This window comes from Hippopotamus amphibius, chromosome 3 (genome assembly GCF_030028045.1).
Source record: "Hippopotamus amphibius kiboko isolate mHipAmp2 chromosome 3, mHipAmp2.hap2, whole genome shotgun sequence".
NCBI classification, from domain to species: Eukaryota; Metazoa; Chordata; class Mammalia; order Artiodactyla; family Hippopotamidae; genus Hippopotamus; species Hippopotamus amphibius.
The window spans coordinates 68,072,605-68,091,395 of NC_080188.1; the positions used below are offsets into that span (position 1 = coordinate 68,072,605).

An 18,791-nucleotide genomic window follows, 5' to 3' on the forward strand; every position below is an offset into this window, starting at 1 on the left:
AGTTAGTTTTGGGTTTGGCAGCGGTAGGTTTAATGATGATTTGGGAATCCCTTGATGAGGGTGGACCGGATTATTGCCTATTCCTTTGACTCTTCTATGGTTTATCTTCCTTTTCTTTGGCTGATAAATGAGGAGGAATGTGTGGATAGTTCTCGCGTGCATCTTTTCTCCTACTTTTTAATTTTTTCGCGAAAGAGTGTGTTACATTATAAGAGAAAACTGAGTGATCTTCCTTTATGCTTGCCTCTCTTTTTTTTTAATCTCTTTTCTCCAGAGGTGTTCACTTTTAACATTTAAAGTTTTTTTCTCCACAGTACGTTGATACACACACAAAGACACATAATTGAACGTATGTGTTTAGGTTAAATGGAATCATAGTATTTGTAGTAATCTGTAATTTGGTAATTTTTCAACTAATAATATCTTAGAGATCTTTCCGTATTAGAATATGTAGGTACCCGCATGCATAGATCGATTCCATTCTTTTAATGGCTATATATTATATTCCACAGGATAAAAATTTCTACAATTATTCCCCTACTGGAGTTTGGTGTTTTCCATATGTGTTGCTATTGCAGTGAATAACGTCTTTGGGTAGAGGTGTATTTCTGTGGGATTTTTCTCAGGCTGTGTCTTGTCTTTGTCCATACAAACAATTCATCCAGGCTTTTTAAAATTTATGCAATATCTTGTGAGGAAAGAGAAAGAAAGGCTTGTTGCAAATGTTAACAGACTATTACAAAGGACAGTTTGAGGGCAAACAGCTTTTCAGTTAAAATCCACAGCATTTCAACCTTACTGTTCAGTGTGTTATCCACCCCCCCTCCCCCCCATTAAATAAATCTGACATGTCATCAACAGTGTATTGGACAGGACAGGGTTTTACGCAAACATATAGGAGATGATGCAATTTTTTACTAATTTAATAAAGTCAGAGGAATGAAAAGTGAAAGCATGTGATTGTTTTCATATATCAGTATGTGAAATTTTCTTTTCCTTATTATTCACTGTTGATTATACTTAAAAGCTTTGATATGCTCAGTGGTATTGTGTGATGAGAACTTTAATATTTAGTTTCTCCTTTTGGAAGCTTTAGTTTTAAATCATTTTTAGGGTTTCTGTGTTTAGTGTATCCCTTTTGCTTCTCTGTGAGTTGATTGAAAGAACCAGACAGCTGGAATGTTGTTTTGCAGTGACACAGGAATAAAACTTGCTAAGAAACTACCAGAAACCAAAGTCTTCATTAACAGTAGATAGGAAAGAATAGAAGTTGCTTAATGTCTGGAAAGTGCTACTAACACCTTTGTATGTGTCATTCCTGCCCCTTGTTTTCCAGTAATTTGGCCTCCCACCATGGTGCAGAGCACTAGAGAGCTTTACCAACTATGAAATTAGCCTTCTAGAGTAGGGCTTCTCAGCCTACATGTTAATGGCATGTTGAGTCTGATCATTCTTTGTTGTGGGAGCCTGTCCTGTGTTCTGTAGCATGCTCAGCAGCATTCCTGGTCTACCTAGTAGGTAGCACTAGATGCCGGTTGCACCACTGCTCCTGGTTGAGACAACCAAAAATGTCTCCAGATATTATGAAGCGTACCCCTGGGACCAGAATTGCCTCCAGCTTGAGAATTAGGAAGAAGTCCTCTCTCTCACCCTCCGTCATTATTGTAGAGCAGGGATTTTCTTTATTGTATGTTGTGCAACATGGTTTAAAGTTTTGCTCCCTTCCCTGTTGACTGGGGCTTATCTTGGATGGGAATGCAAGAAAATCATTATACAAGTCAGCATGTTCCTCAGAAATCATTAACCTCCCACCCCCCAAAGAAGTCAAGCTGGAACATATGGTTAAGAGCAAGTAAATGTTATGAAAATGATTCCTTGAGCCATTTGCCCGGAAATTTGATTGGCTGGAGAGAATATGATGTACCTGAACCTCAGGTTGGAGATGAGAGAGGCAGAGTAGGAGACTGTGGGGAGTGGGAGGTCCCCCAGAACTGTGGCTAGACTCCTTGGGGGTCTCAGTTCTTGGAGAGCCATAGCAGCAATAAGAACCACTTCTTTTGGTTTTTATTTAAATAGTGGTAAAAGTCATAAAAATTAAATAGGGTAGGAAGTATATAGTGAGAAATACCTTTCCACATCTTACTCCTAAGACCCTCTGCAGAGGCACCTGTGAATAATTTGAGACCCACTTTTATGAGGATAAAGAAGCCCAGGGGAAGTAATTCTTTGAGAAACTGACCAGACTAAAACTGAGGACAAATCAAGTTCCTTTTTGGACATTCCTTTTTCTCCTGATGCTCTTTTCTCTCTTACCTCTTCTGCTTGCTTTTATGGAAAGCACACTGACCTTAGAGCAGGTGAGGAAGAGGAGTGAGTTTTCCATTCTCTTGTTTATTCAGAGAGCAAGCAGTGCCTCTCCCAACCCCTTACTGTTGCACACGCCCTCTTCTGCAGCGAAGGAGGAAACACAGGTGTTGCTGGCTTGAATCTCAGCTTTGCCGTTTCCTGGCAGTGTAGCCTCTTTGTGCTTTGGTTTCCTCATCTTGAAAGTCTCAGTATGTAGGTGTGTAAAAGCCTTCAGAAAGGTTCCTGGCATGAATAGTGATTGCTTAGTAATTATTAGTTTTTCTCTCTCTGTCACGAGTCTTCTCTTTTTCTTTCAGTGAAACCCGGTGTTCGATACAGAGAATTGGGAAACATTATTCAGAAGCATGCCCAAGCGAACGGATTTTCAGTTGTTCGAAGCTATTGTGGGCATGGAATCCACAAGCTTTTTCATACAGCCCCCAATGTACCTCACTATGCCAGTAAGTACTGTCCAAAGATTTGGTATTTGCTAACTGTTATTTAACAAGTATTTATTCAAACATTGAACAGGACCTACTGTTTTGTATTTATTAGAGTAATCTGTTATCTGTTATAAATAGACGCCTAAAATGTATACGTAATGCACACATCTTGCTCACATAACAGTCCAATGCACGTATGTTTGGTACCTGTGGTGAGTGGGGTGGGACAGTTATTCTTTGACCCAGGCTCTTGTCACTTTCAACCTATAGTTTTCCAGGTCACTTTGGGGGTTCCTCTCCTGGTCTTATAGATATTGGGGAGCAGGGGAATGCTTGGGAGGTTTTAATGGGCCAGCCGGGACTTGGCACAAATCACTTACCTTTACTTTTCATTGGCAGGAGTTCAGGCACATGGCTACACTAAACTCAAGGGAGGTGGGGAGCTCTGGGAGAAGAGGAAACTAGTAATGTTGGCGAACAGCTAGTGCTCTGCCACCTGCATTCTGATGCCTTGAGTGAGAGGTTCAGCTTGGTTTGATCTGAGTTCTTACTTAGTACACGCCAAATACTGTATTTTTTTCTGGCTGCATTGGGTCTTCGTTGCTGCACGTGGGCTTTCTCTTGCTGCACGCGGGCTTTCTCTTGCTGCACGTGGGCTTTCTCTTGCTGCACGCGGGCTTTCTCTTGCTGCACGCGGGCTTTCTCTAGTTGTGGCAAGCAGGGGCTACTCTTCATTGTGGTGCGCGGGCTTCTCAGCGCAGTGGCTTCTCTTGTCGTAGAACTTGGGCTTTGGGTGCACGGGCTCGGTAGCTTCGTTGCTCCATAGCATGTGGGATCCTCCCAGACCAGGGATCAAACATGCGTCCCCTGCATTGTCAGGCGGATTCTTAACCCCTGCACCACCAGGGAAGTCCCAGAGACTGTATTCTTTGTTGATATGAGGGGAATAGACAAAGTACCTTTCCTCAAATTGAGTGCTGTCTGATAGATTAATAAAGGAAGTTTCGGGTGATTAATGTCTTACAGAAACCTTTTCTCTTGGAGAGTTAAGACGTGGGGTAAGTATGTCATTTAGTGCTAGAAGGGAAAGCTGTCCACAATACGTGACCTAAGAAGGAATTTAACAAATATTTAGGAGCCACTGCTATGTAGACCCTTTCATGTACCTCCTTGTGCTTATGTTTCCTCATATGTACAGTAGTGGGGAATGGCAGCTACTAGAATTAAGTGAGCTAATGCCTGTTAACTTTTAGAATGATGAGGGTGATGATGGAGATGATATGCGTTATCTCATTGGATCATCACAACTCTATGAATAATTTCTTAGCCCTATTTTTAAAAAGCAGATTCTGTGCCTAGGGAAGTGATTTATTTCTGCAAGCCCACACAAACTAGTAAATAAATGTCAGGGGTAGGATTGGTACTTAGGTTCTGTCTGTCTTTCTAGAGTCAGTCTTTCCCATGCTGCCTAGTAAGCACTGAAACTGTTTGGCGCTGGGTCTTGTGGGAGAAAAGATTGAGATTTTGGTTTGCTGGAGAAGATGAGGAAGAGCATTCCAGGTGGTGGGGAAGCATGAATAGGCGCTTCAAGTTGAGACTGAACAGAGATAACGTAAGCTTGGACTAAAAACTGTGTGTTAAGAACTAGAAATGGGCAGTGCCAGATTGAGAATGTTTGACTTCATTTTTAGGGATTTGTAGAAAATGTTTTGGCAGAAAATGTTTTGGCAGAAGAATGGCAAGGTGAAATTGCTGTTTTGGGAAGAAAATTTAGCAGTGGTAGCTAGAAGGCATTGCAGGTATGGGTTAGCCAGGCTCGTCAGCCTGATGCACAGTGGTTGTTCCAGGTGTGAGGTGGTAAAATCCAAGAAGTTGGTAGTTGTGAAGAGAAAAGGAAATGAGTGAGAAACCTCTCAATAGGAGAAGCTAGAGAAGTCACTTAAAGCACAGCATTTGACATAAATCAGTAAGCAATTATTAGCAGACCACATAGTCCTTTTTATTTCAGCTGGAATTGTGCTTGAAATAAAAGCTAGCAATAGAAAATAAGTAGCCGACTTCATTCCTTGCTGGTAAGCCCTGTGATCCCCTGATGTGCATTCCTTGTAACAGAATGGAAGGAGCTGTTCTGATGACAGTGGCATGTGCCACATGCCTGTGTGTGTGTGTGTGTGTGTGTGTGTGTGTGTGTGTGTTTTATGTGTGGAAAAAGTGTGTGCAAAGGAGGAAATGAAAGCACACTTAGAGAGGTAACAAACTCAGGTTTAGGTATGGATTATATAGAGACTTTTTATCTACCTATTTATCTATTTATATCTATCTATTAATTTTTATTGGAGTATAGTTGATTTACAATGTACATTCTTTTCCCATATAGGTCATTACAGAGTATTGGGTAGAGTTCCCTGTGCTATACAGTAGGCTCTTATGAGTTAACTATTTTATATCAATATATAGTAGTGTGTATATGTCATAAAGAAACTTTTTGAAGGAAATAGAATTTATGGGAAAAGGAGATATGGGCTCAGTGATGGTGGTGTCAGCAAAATGTGGTAGTACTGATACACAGGAGATGTTAAACTATTTAATTGGAAATAAAACAATTCTGAAAAAAGCAAGGACCCAGGTATACTTCATTTCATCCATTTGATATGTTTTTGAAAAGTCAAGTGTTAATCAGGTTTATATAAATCAAAATATGTTGTGGTCCCTTTAGGGACGTGTTGAAGCTGCTAAGAGATCTTTGTACAGCAGAGGTCTTTTGAAATGTAAATGATCCCTACTTTGGCTTGTAACTCCATATTCCTAAGCAACTGAGCACGGAACCAGGAAATTGTTGTGTAAATTCCCTCCACCTCCTTCTGTGTAAAAGAAGTCCTTGTTAGATGAGAGTTTATGTGGTCTTTGTCATTATGGTTTGGAAGTAAAGGTGATACTACCCTACCTTTAAAATATACATCACAGTAATTCTGTGAGGCAGATGGTAGAGCAGGTACGCATTTTTGTAAAGTCTCTCAGCAGTAGTGTCTGCTATAGTGTAGTCACTCAGATGATGTATGTTTGTTTGATCCTTGTTGAGAAACTGAAACCATGAGTCAGGGTGAGTTGGGAGTTGTAACTTCTAGAACAGTGAATCAGTGGCAGAAACAGGAGTGGAACTTGGCTTCTCTGTATCAGCGCTGTCCAATGGAAATATATGAGGCACATATGTAATATTAAAATTTCTGTGGTCATATTGAAAAAGTAAAAAGAAATAGATGAGAGTTAATTTTATATTTTATTTAATCCATTACATTAAAAATATTAGCATTTCAGCATTTAATCAGTGTAAAAAAATCATTGAGATGTATTACCTGCTTTTTTGTCTTTGAAATCGACATATTTTTTACACATACATTTTGACTTGAGATTTTTCAAGTGTTTAGCTCCATGCACCCAGTTGCTGCTGTATTGGGACAGTACAGCTCTCGATTCCTTTATCCTTTTTTCTTTCCATGACACCAAACTGACTCTCTCTGACATTTTCCTTTTGATATCCCCAAGGGAATATGACCAAGTCTATATATGTAGTAAATTACACGTCATTTGGAGAGAAAGTTCATGAAATTAGAAATAAAAAGTAAAAATTATTTTTGCCCCTTAGCAAAAAACTTGAATATACATTTCTCCAAAGAAGATATTTGAATGACCAATCAGCACATGAAAAGATGCTAAACATCACTAAACATTAGGGAAATGCAAATAAAAACTATAGTGAGAGACCTCACATGCATTAGGATGGCGACTATTTAAAAAAAAAACAAAAAACAGTTGTTGATGGATGTGGAGATATTGGAACACTTGTGCACTGTTGGTAGGAATCTAAAATGATACAGCCGCTGTGGTTCCTCGAGAAGTTAAAAATAGAATTCCCATATGATCCAGTTAAAAGAAAAATTATTTTTGCCTCTCACATTTTTATAAGTTAAAAACTCCTAATTTGGACACTGTAGAATAAGTGTATTTTGATAATATCTAAGATAGTGGAAAGCAGCGTGATAGCTATTCACAAGGAAGGATGTGCAGGAATGTTAATGTGAGGGTGAGGTCAGACCATACCTAGACAGAGCGGCGTCGAGTAGAGTCAGCTCAGTCGACCCATCCAGAACAGCAGCCTTACGAAGAAACCCCGAAAGCTGGTGCTTTCGCCACCTGGTGGTCAGGCAGAGCAAGTGCAGTCACCCATTTACTGATGCTCTTATCAGTTCTTGGTTTTTATTGATAGTTTGAAATTTAAACTGGTTCTCCAGTTTTGTCTGAGATTATCCAAAAAGGCCTATCCCTGTTTGAAACTTTTGGCCTTCTTGGGGAGATGGCACAGCTGGACACTAATAGTTGAGTTTCTCATGATGATCCTGAAAAAGACTTTTGTATTGGTGAACCTGGACAAAAAGTATTTGGAGGGAGAAATGGAATTGTTGTTTCCAACAAAAAGGAATAATTCTGTCAGCATTAGAAAAAGTAGGTTAGTTTGCAGGGGCTTTGTTCCCCTCTGAAGATAAGACAATTTACAAAACTTTTTAAGAGTGGTGCAGTTGTTTCTATGGCTGTGCCACTACCTCCACCCCCATATCCACACACACCTCACCCACCCAAGATGTAGGAGACTTGTGACGTAAACTGAAATATCTTGTTCTCCTTTAAACTGTCATACCTGGATGACTTTGGCTGGTTCCATGATTGCAGTTCTAACCCCGCTATAACATAAATGGGGGCACTTTTCCTCTTATAGAAGTGGTAACCACATCTGAAATCCAGCCTAGGGCATCTCTGTATTTTCCTAGAGAAAACGTAAGCAAAATGAAATATGCCTGGGACAGTATCTTCCCTAGAGTAGGTGGTTTTCAGTAAAATCCCTGTTTGTTGAATGATCTACTTTAAGAAAGGGAAATCAGGAGAGGAGAAAGTCATTAATTTAAGAGTCACTCATGGGAATATAAGTTGTGTACTTTTCCCAGGGAGCTGTTTAACAACATGCTATAGGTTTTTTGCTGTGTTCTGAAATTTTTTTCTTTAATTTCAGAAAATAAAGCAGTTGGAGTGATGAAGGCTGGCCACGTATTTACAATTGAGCCAATGATTTGTGAAGGTGAGAAAAAAGGGATGCTGTAACATTCTTTAATTGAATTTTTATTTACTTTTGGTTACTCACAATCAGATTAGTAGTCTGCTCTACTTTCTTTTTGCTTCATTTCCACTCCCTGTCCCATCTCGAACTTGATTCAGTATCATGTAGCAAACTGAAAATTGTAAGGGTTGGCAAGAAAGCAATACTTTCTCCACGGTAATTTGCCTGCTGTCAGTAGATGCTGAAGTACTTGAATCCTGGTCCCTTTTTATAAAGATCCTGTCAAAGGGTGCATTGTAATAACTTAGTCACCTTCATCAAGCCTGTGTAGAAGTTCTTGCTTGTCTTGGTTGGGGGTGAGGAAAAGGAGGGAAAAAGAAGTTAGAGCTATTTGTTTTGAGGCAGACACAGTTACATAATTTAATTCTCCACAACTTGTGAGGTAGGTGCTTCCCTTATACAGGAGAGCAAACTGATTTTTGAAAAGGTTAAATAACTTGCCCAAAGTCACTTAGCTAGTTAGGTGGCAGAATGTGTGGGGCTCTAACCTCACAAGCTATTCTGCCTCTTCAGGGCCTGCACTTATCTCATCAGGTGGCATCATACAGCTGCTGTGGAGAAAGCAGAGCACAGACGCGCTTAGCGCTGGCAGTTGTCTGTTCTCGCTGTTGTGGGCCACTGTGACAGGCACGTGGCAGTATGGTTGGTGTCATGATTCGAGCCCCACCCCGAGGCTCTCAGAGTAATAACTGGGGCCTCCTTCATGAGGCCTTCACCTTTGCTTTCTGCCAGGTCTTTGCTGGGATTGGGGGACGCAGAGTGAGGCAACAGTAGTGGGGCTCTTGTATCCTGGGCTGTGTGTGAAAGGATGCCTCCCCTTGGGAGCCTTCCAGTCGTATTTATAATCTAATCTTGGGAGTGATATCCCATCACTTCTACCAGATTTTCTTCCTTAGGAGTGAGTCACTAAATTCAGCCCACACTCAAGGGGAGGGGAGCATTGGAGATCATTTTAGAGGCTGCCTTCTTAACCTGATCCTTTGTTCCCTTTTCTGTAATATGGAAGTTACAGTCTTTATCCTGCCGAATCCCCAGGGCTGCTGTAAGAATTGAGATGATTTGTATTAACACAAAGTACCTTTAAAGGGCTGTCCAAATGCAAGGTATTGTTTTTATTATTCCCTGGAATAAGAATAATGATCATATGTAACCAATTGCAAGAGCAGTACGTATATTAGCAGAGAAAGGCAAGACAGTGAAAGTATCATTTTGGTTACGTACCTTTTAATGGCACTTAGTTGGTGAGACAAAGTGGTATTTCTAGGAGTAAGCAAATAACATTGTGTTCAGGTGGTTCAGATAATCATCAGATTATAACAAATATACTTCAGTGTAACTCAGCTAGGTTAAATCTCAGCTTCTTAGTGCAGAGTCTCTCATCCAAAGAGGAATTTGAATGTCCTTAGAATAATAGTCAAATATATTTGACTTGACATTAATAAAGAATCTGTTTTAGCAGATCACAATAAAATTAAAGAAGTATTATGTCTTAAATACATTTATGAAAAGATCATTCATTACATTGAAAAATATTTACTCATCTTTAGATGGTTGACAAAGCATGAGTTAACTTTCTTTAAGCTACCTCATATTTTCTTTTTAGACTGGGGTTTAATATTGCAAAAGTAGGTTATTTCACTGCAGACTTTATACTCTGGGATTTGTCTGAGGCAGTAAGACTAATCTTTGATAAAGATTACTCAAAATGGGAATTCCCTGGAGGTCCAGTGGTTAGGACTCTGCGCTTTCGCTGCCAGTGGGTCCGGGTTCGATCCTTGATCAGGGAACTAAGATCCTACAGGCTGAGAGGTGCGGACTGTGCCGTGCAACCCCCCCGCCCCCCCCCCAAAGAAAAAGATCACTCAAAATGAAGAATATTGATTTTATTTTTTTAATCTAATTTGGTGATAAGGTCTTTGTAAACACATGTTTTTTTTTGTTTTTTTATTTTGTTTTTATTTATTTATTATTTTTTTGGGGGGTACACCAAGTTCAATCACCTGTTTTTATACACATATCCCCGTATTCCCTCCCTTCCTTGACTCCCCCCCCTCGAGTCCCCCCCACCCTCCCCGCCCCAGTCCTCTAAGGCATCTTCCATCCTCGAGTTGGACTCCCTTTGTTACACAACAACTTCCCACTGACTACCTGTTTTACAGTTGGTAGTATATATATGTCTGTGCTACTCTCTCACTTCGTCTCAGCTTCCCCTTCACCCCCCGCCCCCTCCCAAACCTCGAGTTCTCCAGTCCATTCTCTGTATCTGCGTCCTTGTTCTTGTCACTGATAAGAAGGTCTCTGTAAACACATGTTTTAATAGTAGTATCTGGAATTGCAGAACTTTGTCATTTCAGTGTTGCCTCCTTTCCCCGGCCCCACTGCCCCCCCCCTTCTCTTTTTCCTTCGTTGTCTCCCAGCTTTTTTCACTGTCCCTTCATTTCCTTTCTCGCCACCTCTCTAACCCTTTCTGCCACATCATAAATTTTTTTTTTTTTTGGCAGGGGCCATGCTGCATGGCTTGTGGAATCTCAGTTCCCTGACCAGGGATTGAACCTGGGCCATGCAGTGAAAGCCCAGAATCCTAACCATTATGCCACCAGGGAACTCCCAGTAATGTTTAAATTTTCTCGCCACTCTCTCTTTTCTTTGCCCTCTTTCTGATTACAGGGGTGTGACCTGCAAAAATTTCACAGTATAATCTGTTCTCACTGTCTTTGTGCCTACCATTTTAAAATTATATCAGGAATTAAATGCTATAATAAAACTATAAAAAATTACTCTATTTCCTTCACACTATATATTGGCTGTAGTTTAGTCAGATGCTAAAATCATACCAGCAGAGAGCTAAATTCATTAATTCAGTTTCTTACTTGTAGTTCTGTGATGAGTGGTTATCAGTTAAGTTTCCAAAAATGAAACTGAGTGTCTTTACTTTGGAAATGCCATCTTGATTAAGTATTTGGGAAGTATACAAAATATGAAGTTTTAAAATGTAAACATTACTTCGTTGGACTAAAGACCAAAATGAAGTTGAAAAGTCTTTAGCTTAAACAGTTGAAGTGTAACTAGGAATCTTAACTGAATCTTTTTTTAAAAAATATTTATTTATTTATTTATTTATTGTTGCTGCATTGAGTCTTCGTTGCTGCATGCGGGTTTTCTCTAGCTGTGGCAAATGGGGGCTACTCTTCGTTGCTGTGGCTTCTCTCGTGCAGCACGGACTCTAGGCGTGTGGGCTTCAGTAGTTGCGGCACTTGGGCTCATTGGCTGTGACTCGCAGGCTCTAGGGCACAGGCTCAGTAGTTGTGGCACACGGGCTTAGTTGCTCCATGGCATGTGGGATCTTCCCGGCCCAGGGATCGAACCCATGTCCCCTGCATTGGCAGGTGGATTCTTAACCACAGCGCCACCAGGGAAGCCCCTTCACTGAATTTTAAAATTAGTTTTCTGAGATATCCAAGGATATAGGAAGGAGTATAGGCCAGTACACTTACCTAGAGAGTCTATGTGGAAAAAAAAGCTGAGTGATAGAATTAAGAAATGGTGTTTGTTTGTTTAAGGTGGATGGCAGGATGAAACCTGGCCGGATGGCTGGACGGCGGTGACGAGAGATGGGAAGCGGTCTGCCCAGTTCGAGCACACCCTGCTGGTCACGGACGCTGGCTGTGAAATCCTAACCCGGCGACTCGATAGTGCTCGGCCTCACTTCATGTCCCAATTTTAATTTCTCCCGGGATGGCGCATCTCAGTGATACCTTCTGTCTGTACTCTGCATTTTATTGAGAGTACAGGATGGAAGAAGGAATTTTTTATAACTTTTGTTTTGACTATAGATAAGGAAGGACTACAGCATTTGATGTGTGTCCTCAAGAACTTGTCTTGGCTCTGAAAAAGCCAGGAAGAATAAAGGAAGCATTGCACACCTCCTTTCAGTGCTCCCCTCTCCCTACAAAAAAAAAAAATCTCTGCACCCCCGTTTTCTTATTTGCCCTTTGAGCACTTTTACTTAAACCTGCTTCTAGTTGCTTTTATCACTGCCACAACCGGGCCATCAGAGCCAGCTGCTTTCCAGGTGAATGCTGGAGATAAGAGTCCTTGAAACTTTAGCAACATAGGTTGCTCCCGATTTTTTTTATTATATATGTATGGAAATATATACGTATACATTTTAAATTCCACATAGTGACCTGGGGTTTGTGTTGATGCTGCTCTGACAGGGTTATATGCTGTCATAAATGGACCCATCATTTGCAGTGATTTAATTCCCAGCTGGGAATGGGCCTCCCTCCTCCCCCTGCTAATTATTTACACTTGTAATTGTGTGTAAGGAAGCACTCGGTCAGTGAGACTTTCCATTGTGGACTCCGGGTGAGTGAATGGGTATGGCAAAATTCACTTTGGAAAAAGGTTATCAGGTTTTTAAAAATTTAGTTTATGGCAAAAATAGCCACGCTCCAAGTGGTAGCTGGCTGTTGCAGAGAATGAGATTTTTGTAATATGTTGCTATTTCAGACCTCTGTTTGGTCATAAAGGGAGGAAAAATGCTCCCTTCCTCTCTGATTTATTTCAAGGGCATACCTTGAAGATATTCAGAGAAGGGTGGAGGTTGCACTGTGGAGGTTGATGAGGAAAGACAGTTCTGAAATCTCTCTAGCAGTGAGCAGAGTCTGGAAATTCTAACATTTGGTAAACTTGGTGGTGATGAGAAAGGAACTTCTTTGGAGACTGGACTATTCCCTTGCAGTAGGGATGCAGCTGTCCTCGGTGTGCTGAAAACACACTTCTTCTTTACATAGTTGGGAACCTCATTAGAAATGACCTCAGCTGCCCAACATCTGTGTCCCTTTCAGTAGTTCAGTCCAAATGGTAGTGTATCCAGTGAAGACATATCAGATTGAAGTCATTGTCATTCGAGTGTGCTTGATTACCAGGTATCTGGTAACTTTATTCTAAGATAGTTTGATACCACTGACATGTTACATACACTTGTACAAGAACATCTGTCCCAGAGTGCCTCAGACCTTTGTTGCTTTAAAGGAATTATGACAATGTTTTCATTACTTTTATTATTTTAATGATTTAGTAAAATGGCTGAATCTGGTATAGACTTTTGGGGGAATGTGTGTGAAGTTTTTTATCAAACTGTAATATTTGTGAATGGAATGCCTTGGAATATGAATATTAATATAATGTGTAAAGGGAGATTAAAAAGTTTGAATGATTATCCCGCCACGTAGTCATTAACTTTGCTGTGTTTGTTTGGGATTTCAGAAGGAAGTGGTGGGTATGGGGTGGCTGATTTCATAAACTAAAATAAACTCATGACCATTTGAGTAGAAATACTTTTTAAAGTTGAATGGCTATATAAAAATCCCAGTACTGTGTTTAGTTCAGCAGTCTACCAGCAGTATTTGAGATGCAACCATATTTCTGAGATCATTTAAGACAGAGATTGCTGCATATGTAGGGCAGCGTTTTATGTACTGATAATGGAATTAACAGTGTGGGCTTATTCAGTGTCTACTATTAGAAAATAAGCTCAAGGAAAAAAAGTCTTAGTGGGATAGTTTTTTTATTGTTGTTAAAAGAGAAAACACCACACTGGTGATGATGCTTTTTCTCGGTTTGGGAGATTTGAAGACAATATGGGCTCTAGTCTAATTGTATATGTCTAATTACAAATGTTTGTTTATTAGATTTAGATGAGAAAACATCTATGGTAGTTTCATCATTCTGCCAGCTTCTCAAAATGTCAGTGTGTTAACTTTTTTTTTTGTATTAACTTTAAAATAATCTTTATTTTCCCCTGACCATCCTTCATCCCCTTGGAATTATAATTTAGAAGGGAGATGTGTTTGCCTTTTATCTTCATTTTATATCTTTTGCTGATAAAATGTATAAAGGTACATTAGAACCCATTCACCAACACCTTTATATTACTGGCCATCCACATGTCTAAATTACTAGGAAGAGGATGTTTAGGAATTTGCCATCTTAGCTTCATTCCTCAGTTTGTCCCGTCACCACTCCTGGCTTTTGGTTGCGTTAGGTTACATTTGAGAGCAGCATGCTCCACTTTGCTAGAGCCCCCACATGCACTCTCCTGGTATCTGTAAGCCATTTCTGTCCCCAACCTCACCCGCTATTTTTACTTCCAACTTTTAATTTTGAAAATTTTTGAATTTATAAAAAAGTTGATAGTACAGTGAAATAACCGTATATCCTTTCCCTGTATTCAGCAATTGTTATTGTGTCACATCGCTCTATGTAATAAACATTTTTCTTTTGAGAGAAATGTCATCGTACTTCACCTGCTGCTGTCGCAGGGTGTCTCTCTTAAAACATATGGACATTTCCTACACAATCGTAATACTGTTGTCACACTGAAGGAACTGAACATTCATACAGTTAGCTAATGTGTAGCACACATTCAGACCTGAGGCTCCATTTCCCCCAGAGTATTCTTTAAAGCATTCTTTTTTTAAAATGCAGAATCCAAACCCATGGCATTTGGTTGTCATCTATAGTTTTTTTTTTTTTACTCTAGAACAATTCTTCCACCTTTTTTGATCTTTTATGAAACTGACACTTGAAAAAGCAGGCCAGTTAGCTTGTAGAATTCTGTACTTCCCTGAGTGTTCCTCATGAATAGGTTCAGGATAAATGTTTTGGCAGAAGACTCCATAGATGGCATGTGTTGTGTCCTGTTCATCACATCACATCATCACATCACATCACACCACGTGGCACATAGCATCCTCACATTATTGCCAGTATATGTTTGCTCAGTAGGTTTCTGTCAGATTTTCTATTTTCAGAAGATCCTTTTTTTAAGCAAATAATTTGGGAGGAGATACTTGGAGACCATTTGGATATCCTGTTTGCTTAATGATTTTTAGCTTTCATTAGTTATCCTTGCTGGAATTCATTATTTTATTACATCGGTGGCTGCAAATTGGGACTTTCTAAATCTAGCATTCCATCTACATTTATTGGCTGGCACTCTTGTTAAGAAACAGTTTTTTTTTTGAGTATCAGTGTGAGCTCATTGTTTTTAAAAACTCAATTAATTACTCTAAATGTTCCATATTTGGCCAGTGGAGGCACCTTTTAAGTTTATTTATGGGTCATTTTGATCTGTGCCTATCAGCCTTTGAGCATGTTCTTGCTTTTTACCATATCAAGATGTTCTAGGTTTATCATGCATTTTTCCTGCCCCAGCCTGGGAACTGGCTACTTTCTACAAGGAGCCCTGGTTTCTTTTCATGGGGACTGGTATTTGGAAATCAAGATCTGGATGCTGCTAGGGTATCATTGCTCCTAGGGCTGTTCAGGAGACAGAGCCAGGAAATGCACTTTTTTAATAAATCATGAATTCATTCTGATAATTTGATTTCAAATTTAACAGTAATCTTGCTCACCCTTCCCTGTTCTATATTTGTATTTTCCTTCTCCCATGGTGAGAACTTTGGTTGTGAACAACAGTAATATTTACTTATTTGCTTGATTCTATATGACATGTAAAATTATTTTAGAATTACTACACCAAAATCACTACCAACAATAAACTTAAGTGTATTAATTTTGATCCTGCAATATTCTAAAGTTCATAAAACCATGAGCTACTTTTTAACAATAAATGAAGTGAATCTTGGGGGCAAAACATGCTATATAGGTGAGGAAGATTTTTTTTAGCAGCCTGGGAGTTAGAAATACTGGAACCGACTGAGATAGTGTGATACGATTCTGTCTGCATTTGATGGTGTGTGGCTTCTACCAAGTTCTCTAGTTACCAGAGGAGCAAATTATACCACTTGTAATGTGGATGTGTAGCCTATTTGCCAGTAGAGTAGGAAAAAATATCTGGACGTTGTTTTAGGAACAGATTGTTTCACAATATACGCTGCATCACGCTGATAGTCTAAATTATTAATGTGATATGTTCTACTTCTTTTAAAAAATGAACATCTAAAGAAAGGCAGTACAGACTGCATCGAAATTCTGTGGCCCCACTGTGTTTCAACTCAGAGGGGCAAGCAGCCTTTGGTGGCAGCCTCCTTCCTTACCTCTTTTTCCTTTCAGTGCTAAGTATGAAAAAGAAAAACTGGTTTGTATTTGGTTATTTTCCAAAAGACAGCCAGGAGTAAGGTGGCCTTGGCTACCTGTTACGTTTTGGGGACTTGGGTGAGCAGCAACGGAACTGTCTGTATATGGTAATTCTGTGATTACATTAAAACATGCCAGCACTGATATATCTCACTGAAATGTGCCAAAAAGTCAACATATGGAGCACTCAAGAAGGGCTTCCTGGAAAGTTTCACTTACCACTAATGTTTTTTAGTGTTCAAAGTATTTTAATAATTTTTCTTGTGAATGTCCAGCCTTTTTACTGTTGCAAAGCTTTTAGTAATTGTTTCCATCTCTTGGGTGCTTGGCCCTTGTACTATTACTCCAGCCTCCTCATCCCACTCCCAGTAAGAAACACATGCCAATATGTAATTTCCCAAACTTGTAGGCGCATTTGCACTATGGTGTCATGAGACCATCACAAGATCAACAATCAGGACACCAGGGCTCTGAGTTCTCTAACTTTTTAAATTAGTTGCGTGGCTTGGACAAATCACCCTATTTCTCTATGGAGGTATCCTGTTTGTGTAATAACACACAACTTAGCAACTGTTTTATTCTATATACAACCTGGCTATAAAGCAAATTTGCTTTATTTCAGTACTTGGGTCAACAGAAAATTCAGAGTAGAAATTTTCAAACTTTACCAGTAAAGTTGAGCCCTGGGTGATTCTGGGGAAACAAAATAGCCAAGGATAAGAACTTTTAGTATTAAGATGTAGATTTGAGAAGGAGAGCAACAGGTATTTTAAAGCAAATTCCCACTGTTTTTATCTTGTTTAGCATATCTAGATACTTTGGGAAGTCAAGTATTTCAGTCTGTGTCTAAACTCTGGGTAGTACTGTGGTGGATTAGCACTCCTTTCCTGAAGGGAGCATGTGCATATTACCTCTCCGTGAATTCTGTTAAGATGTCCAGTTTGATAAAAATCAATCTGCTTAAAAGCCCATCCCACTTGCTTTGTTCCTATAAAGTTCCACCAAAAGAAATTTGTATAATGGAAGACTTTGTATGTGCTGGTTCACTTCACTTTGTAGTTGTTTCTTTAAAGATATGATTTCCTTGGTATAGTTCTATACACTTATTATCTAAGCAACTGTTTAAATATACTTAATGTTTTCCAAATGTGTTTGTGGTCTATTTTTTCTAAAGGGTATTTGCTGACAGAGAATCTGGTCTTGCCTGCTAATTGAAACAAAATTGGCTTAGTGCAAAGTTGGTCTTTTTCCTGGGTCACAAAGTATCTCTAGGCCCAGAGAACTGTCCATTACTGCAGGACTTTGATCATCAACCTACTTGAGATTGGTAGCCAAGCATTCTGAAGCATTCTGTGCATGCAAAATGTGTTCCCTCCTTCCCAGATCAACAAAACATTTTGAGAATCTCCAGCTACGTTTAATTTTGCTTTGAAATGGGATAAATGGGAGTAGCATTATATATATCTTTTGGAGCCATTTTTTTGTTGTTGTTGTATACACATTAACTGGCTCCACTGTAACAAAGTTTGGATGTAACAGTTTTTCCCCTCACCTCAATAACCTCATCATTCCACACCTTCTACTTTATGTTAGTTATATGTGCATGTAATAAAGACCTTGTTCCAAGTCAGACATGCCTGTATATGGGCTATTTTTTTTTTTTTTTTTACAGTGAACACTAGGTGGGTTAAATAGAAAGCAGAGTAGCCCAACATGCTAAAAATGGAAAAGCAGGCAAGATTTGAAAAATGCCAAGTACATGAACATTTTCAATGAAAAAAAGCAGTTAAAAGATAGTTCCTAGGGACATCCCTAGTGGTCCAGTAGTAAAGAATCCATCCTGCAATGCAGGGAACATGGATTTGATCCCTGGTCGAGGAACTATGATCATACATGCCATGGGGCAAGTAAGCCCGCACGCCACAACTACAGAGCCCACGAGCCCTGGAGCTGGCGTGTCACAACTAGAGAAAACCCATGGGCCACAATGAAGATCCTACATGCAGCGACTAAGACCCAACGCGGCAAAAAACAAAACAAAACATAAAATCCAAAAAACTAATATTGTAAAAGTTTAGATCGTTAAAAAAAATTTTTTTTTTACTAGCTTTCATGAAATATACAGCAGAGGTTAGCTATTTGTGTTAAAATTATTGGGTTGGCCCAAAAGTGCTTTCAGTGTTTAAGTAAAAATACACTTTTTGTCATCTTCGCCAAAAACTTTATTGAACAATGTATTCACCCTTTTGTTCCACTTTTCAGGCAACTTCATAATTCCATCTTTCCAAAACTTTTTATCTCTTTTAAGCAAAGAACTGCTCCAGGTGTCTTTTCAGTCTTCCAGGGAACTGAAATTTTTTCCATTAAGAGAATTTTGTAAAGCCTGAAAAATCACATGGTTTCAATCCAACCAAAAGATATGTATATACATAGCATATCTGATGTCCTGATACAAAAACAATCTAAAATATGCTACAATATAGAAAAACAAAAAGGCACCGAATAGTGTTAATAGTATTCCTTTGTATAAATTTAAAATATATGTATAAATGCTATTATATTCATAGAAACTTCTGGGAAGATACATAAAGTGAACAGCAGTCACCTACTGTTGGGGGAGAGGGAAGTGTAGCTTTCCTTTCTCATGTAGTTTTCTCTGCTACTTGAACATTCTCTTAGATGTACTGCCTTCATGTATTTATTTTTGTCTTAATGACACATGGATGGTA

General features: G+C 39.4%; 1 protein-coding gene across 2 annotated transcripts in view; it reads left to right on the forward strand.

Annotated features, from left to right (window-relative positions):
- METAP1 (methionyl aminopeptidase 1) overlaps positions 1-13,188 on the forward strand; it is a 61,447-nt gene extending 48,259 nt beyond the window's left edge. For both annotated transcript variants that reach the window (XM_057729679.1, XM_057729680.1), the window contains exons 9-11: positions 2,664-2,807; positions 7,852-7,917; positions 11,517-13,188. In XM_057729679.1, coding sequence (XP_057585662.1) covers positions 2,664-2,807; positions 7,852-7,917; positions 11,517-11,680 — 374 coding nt within the window. In that variant the 3' untranslated portion in view covers positions 11,681-13,188. The remainder of the gene's footprint in view (positions 1-2,663; positions 2,808-7,851; positions 7,918-11,516) is intronic.
- Positions 13,189-18,791: the final 5,603 nt, after the last annotated feature.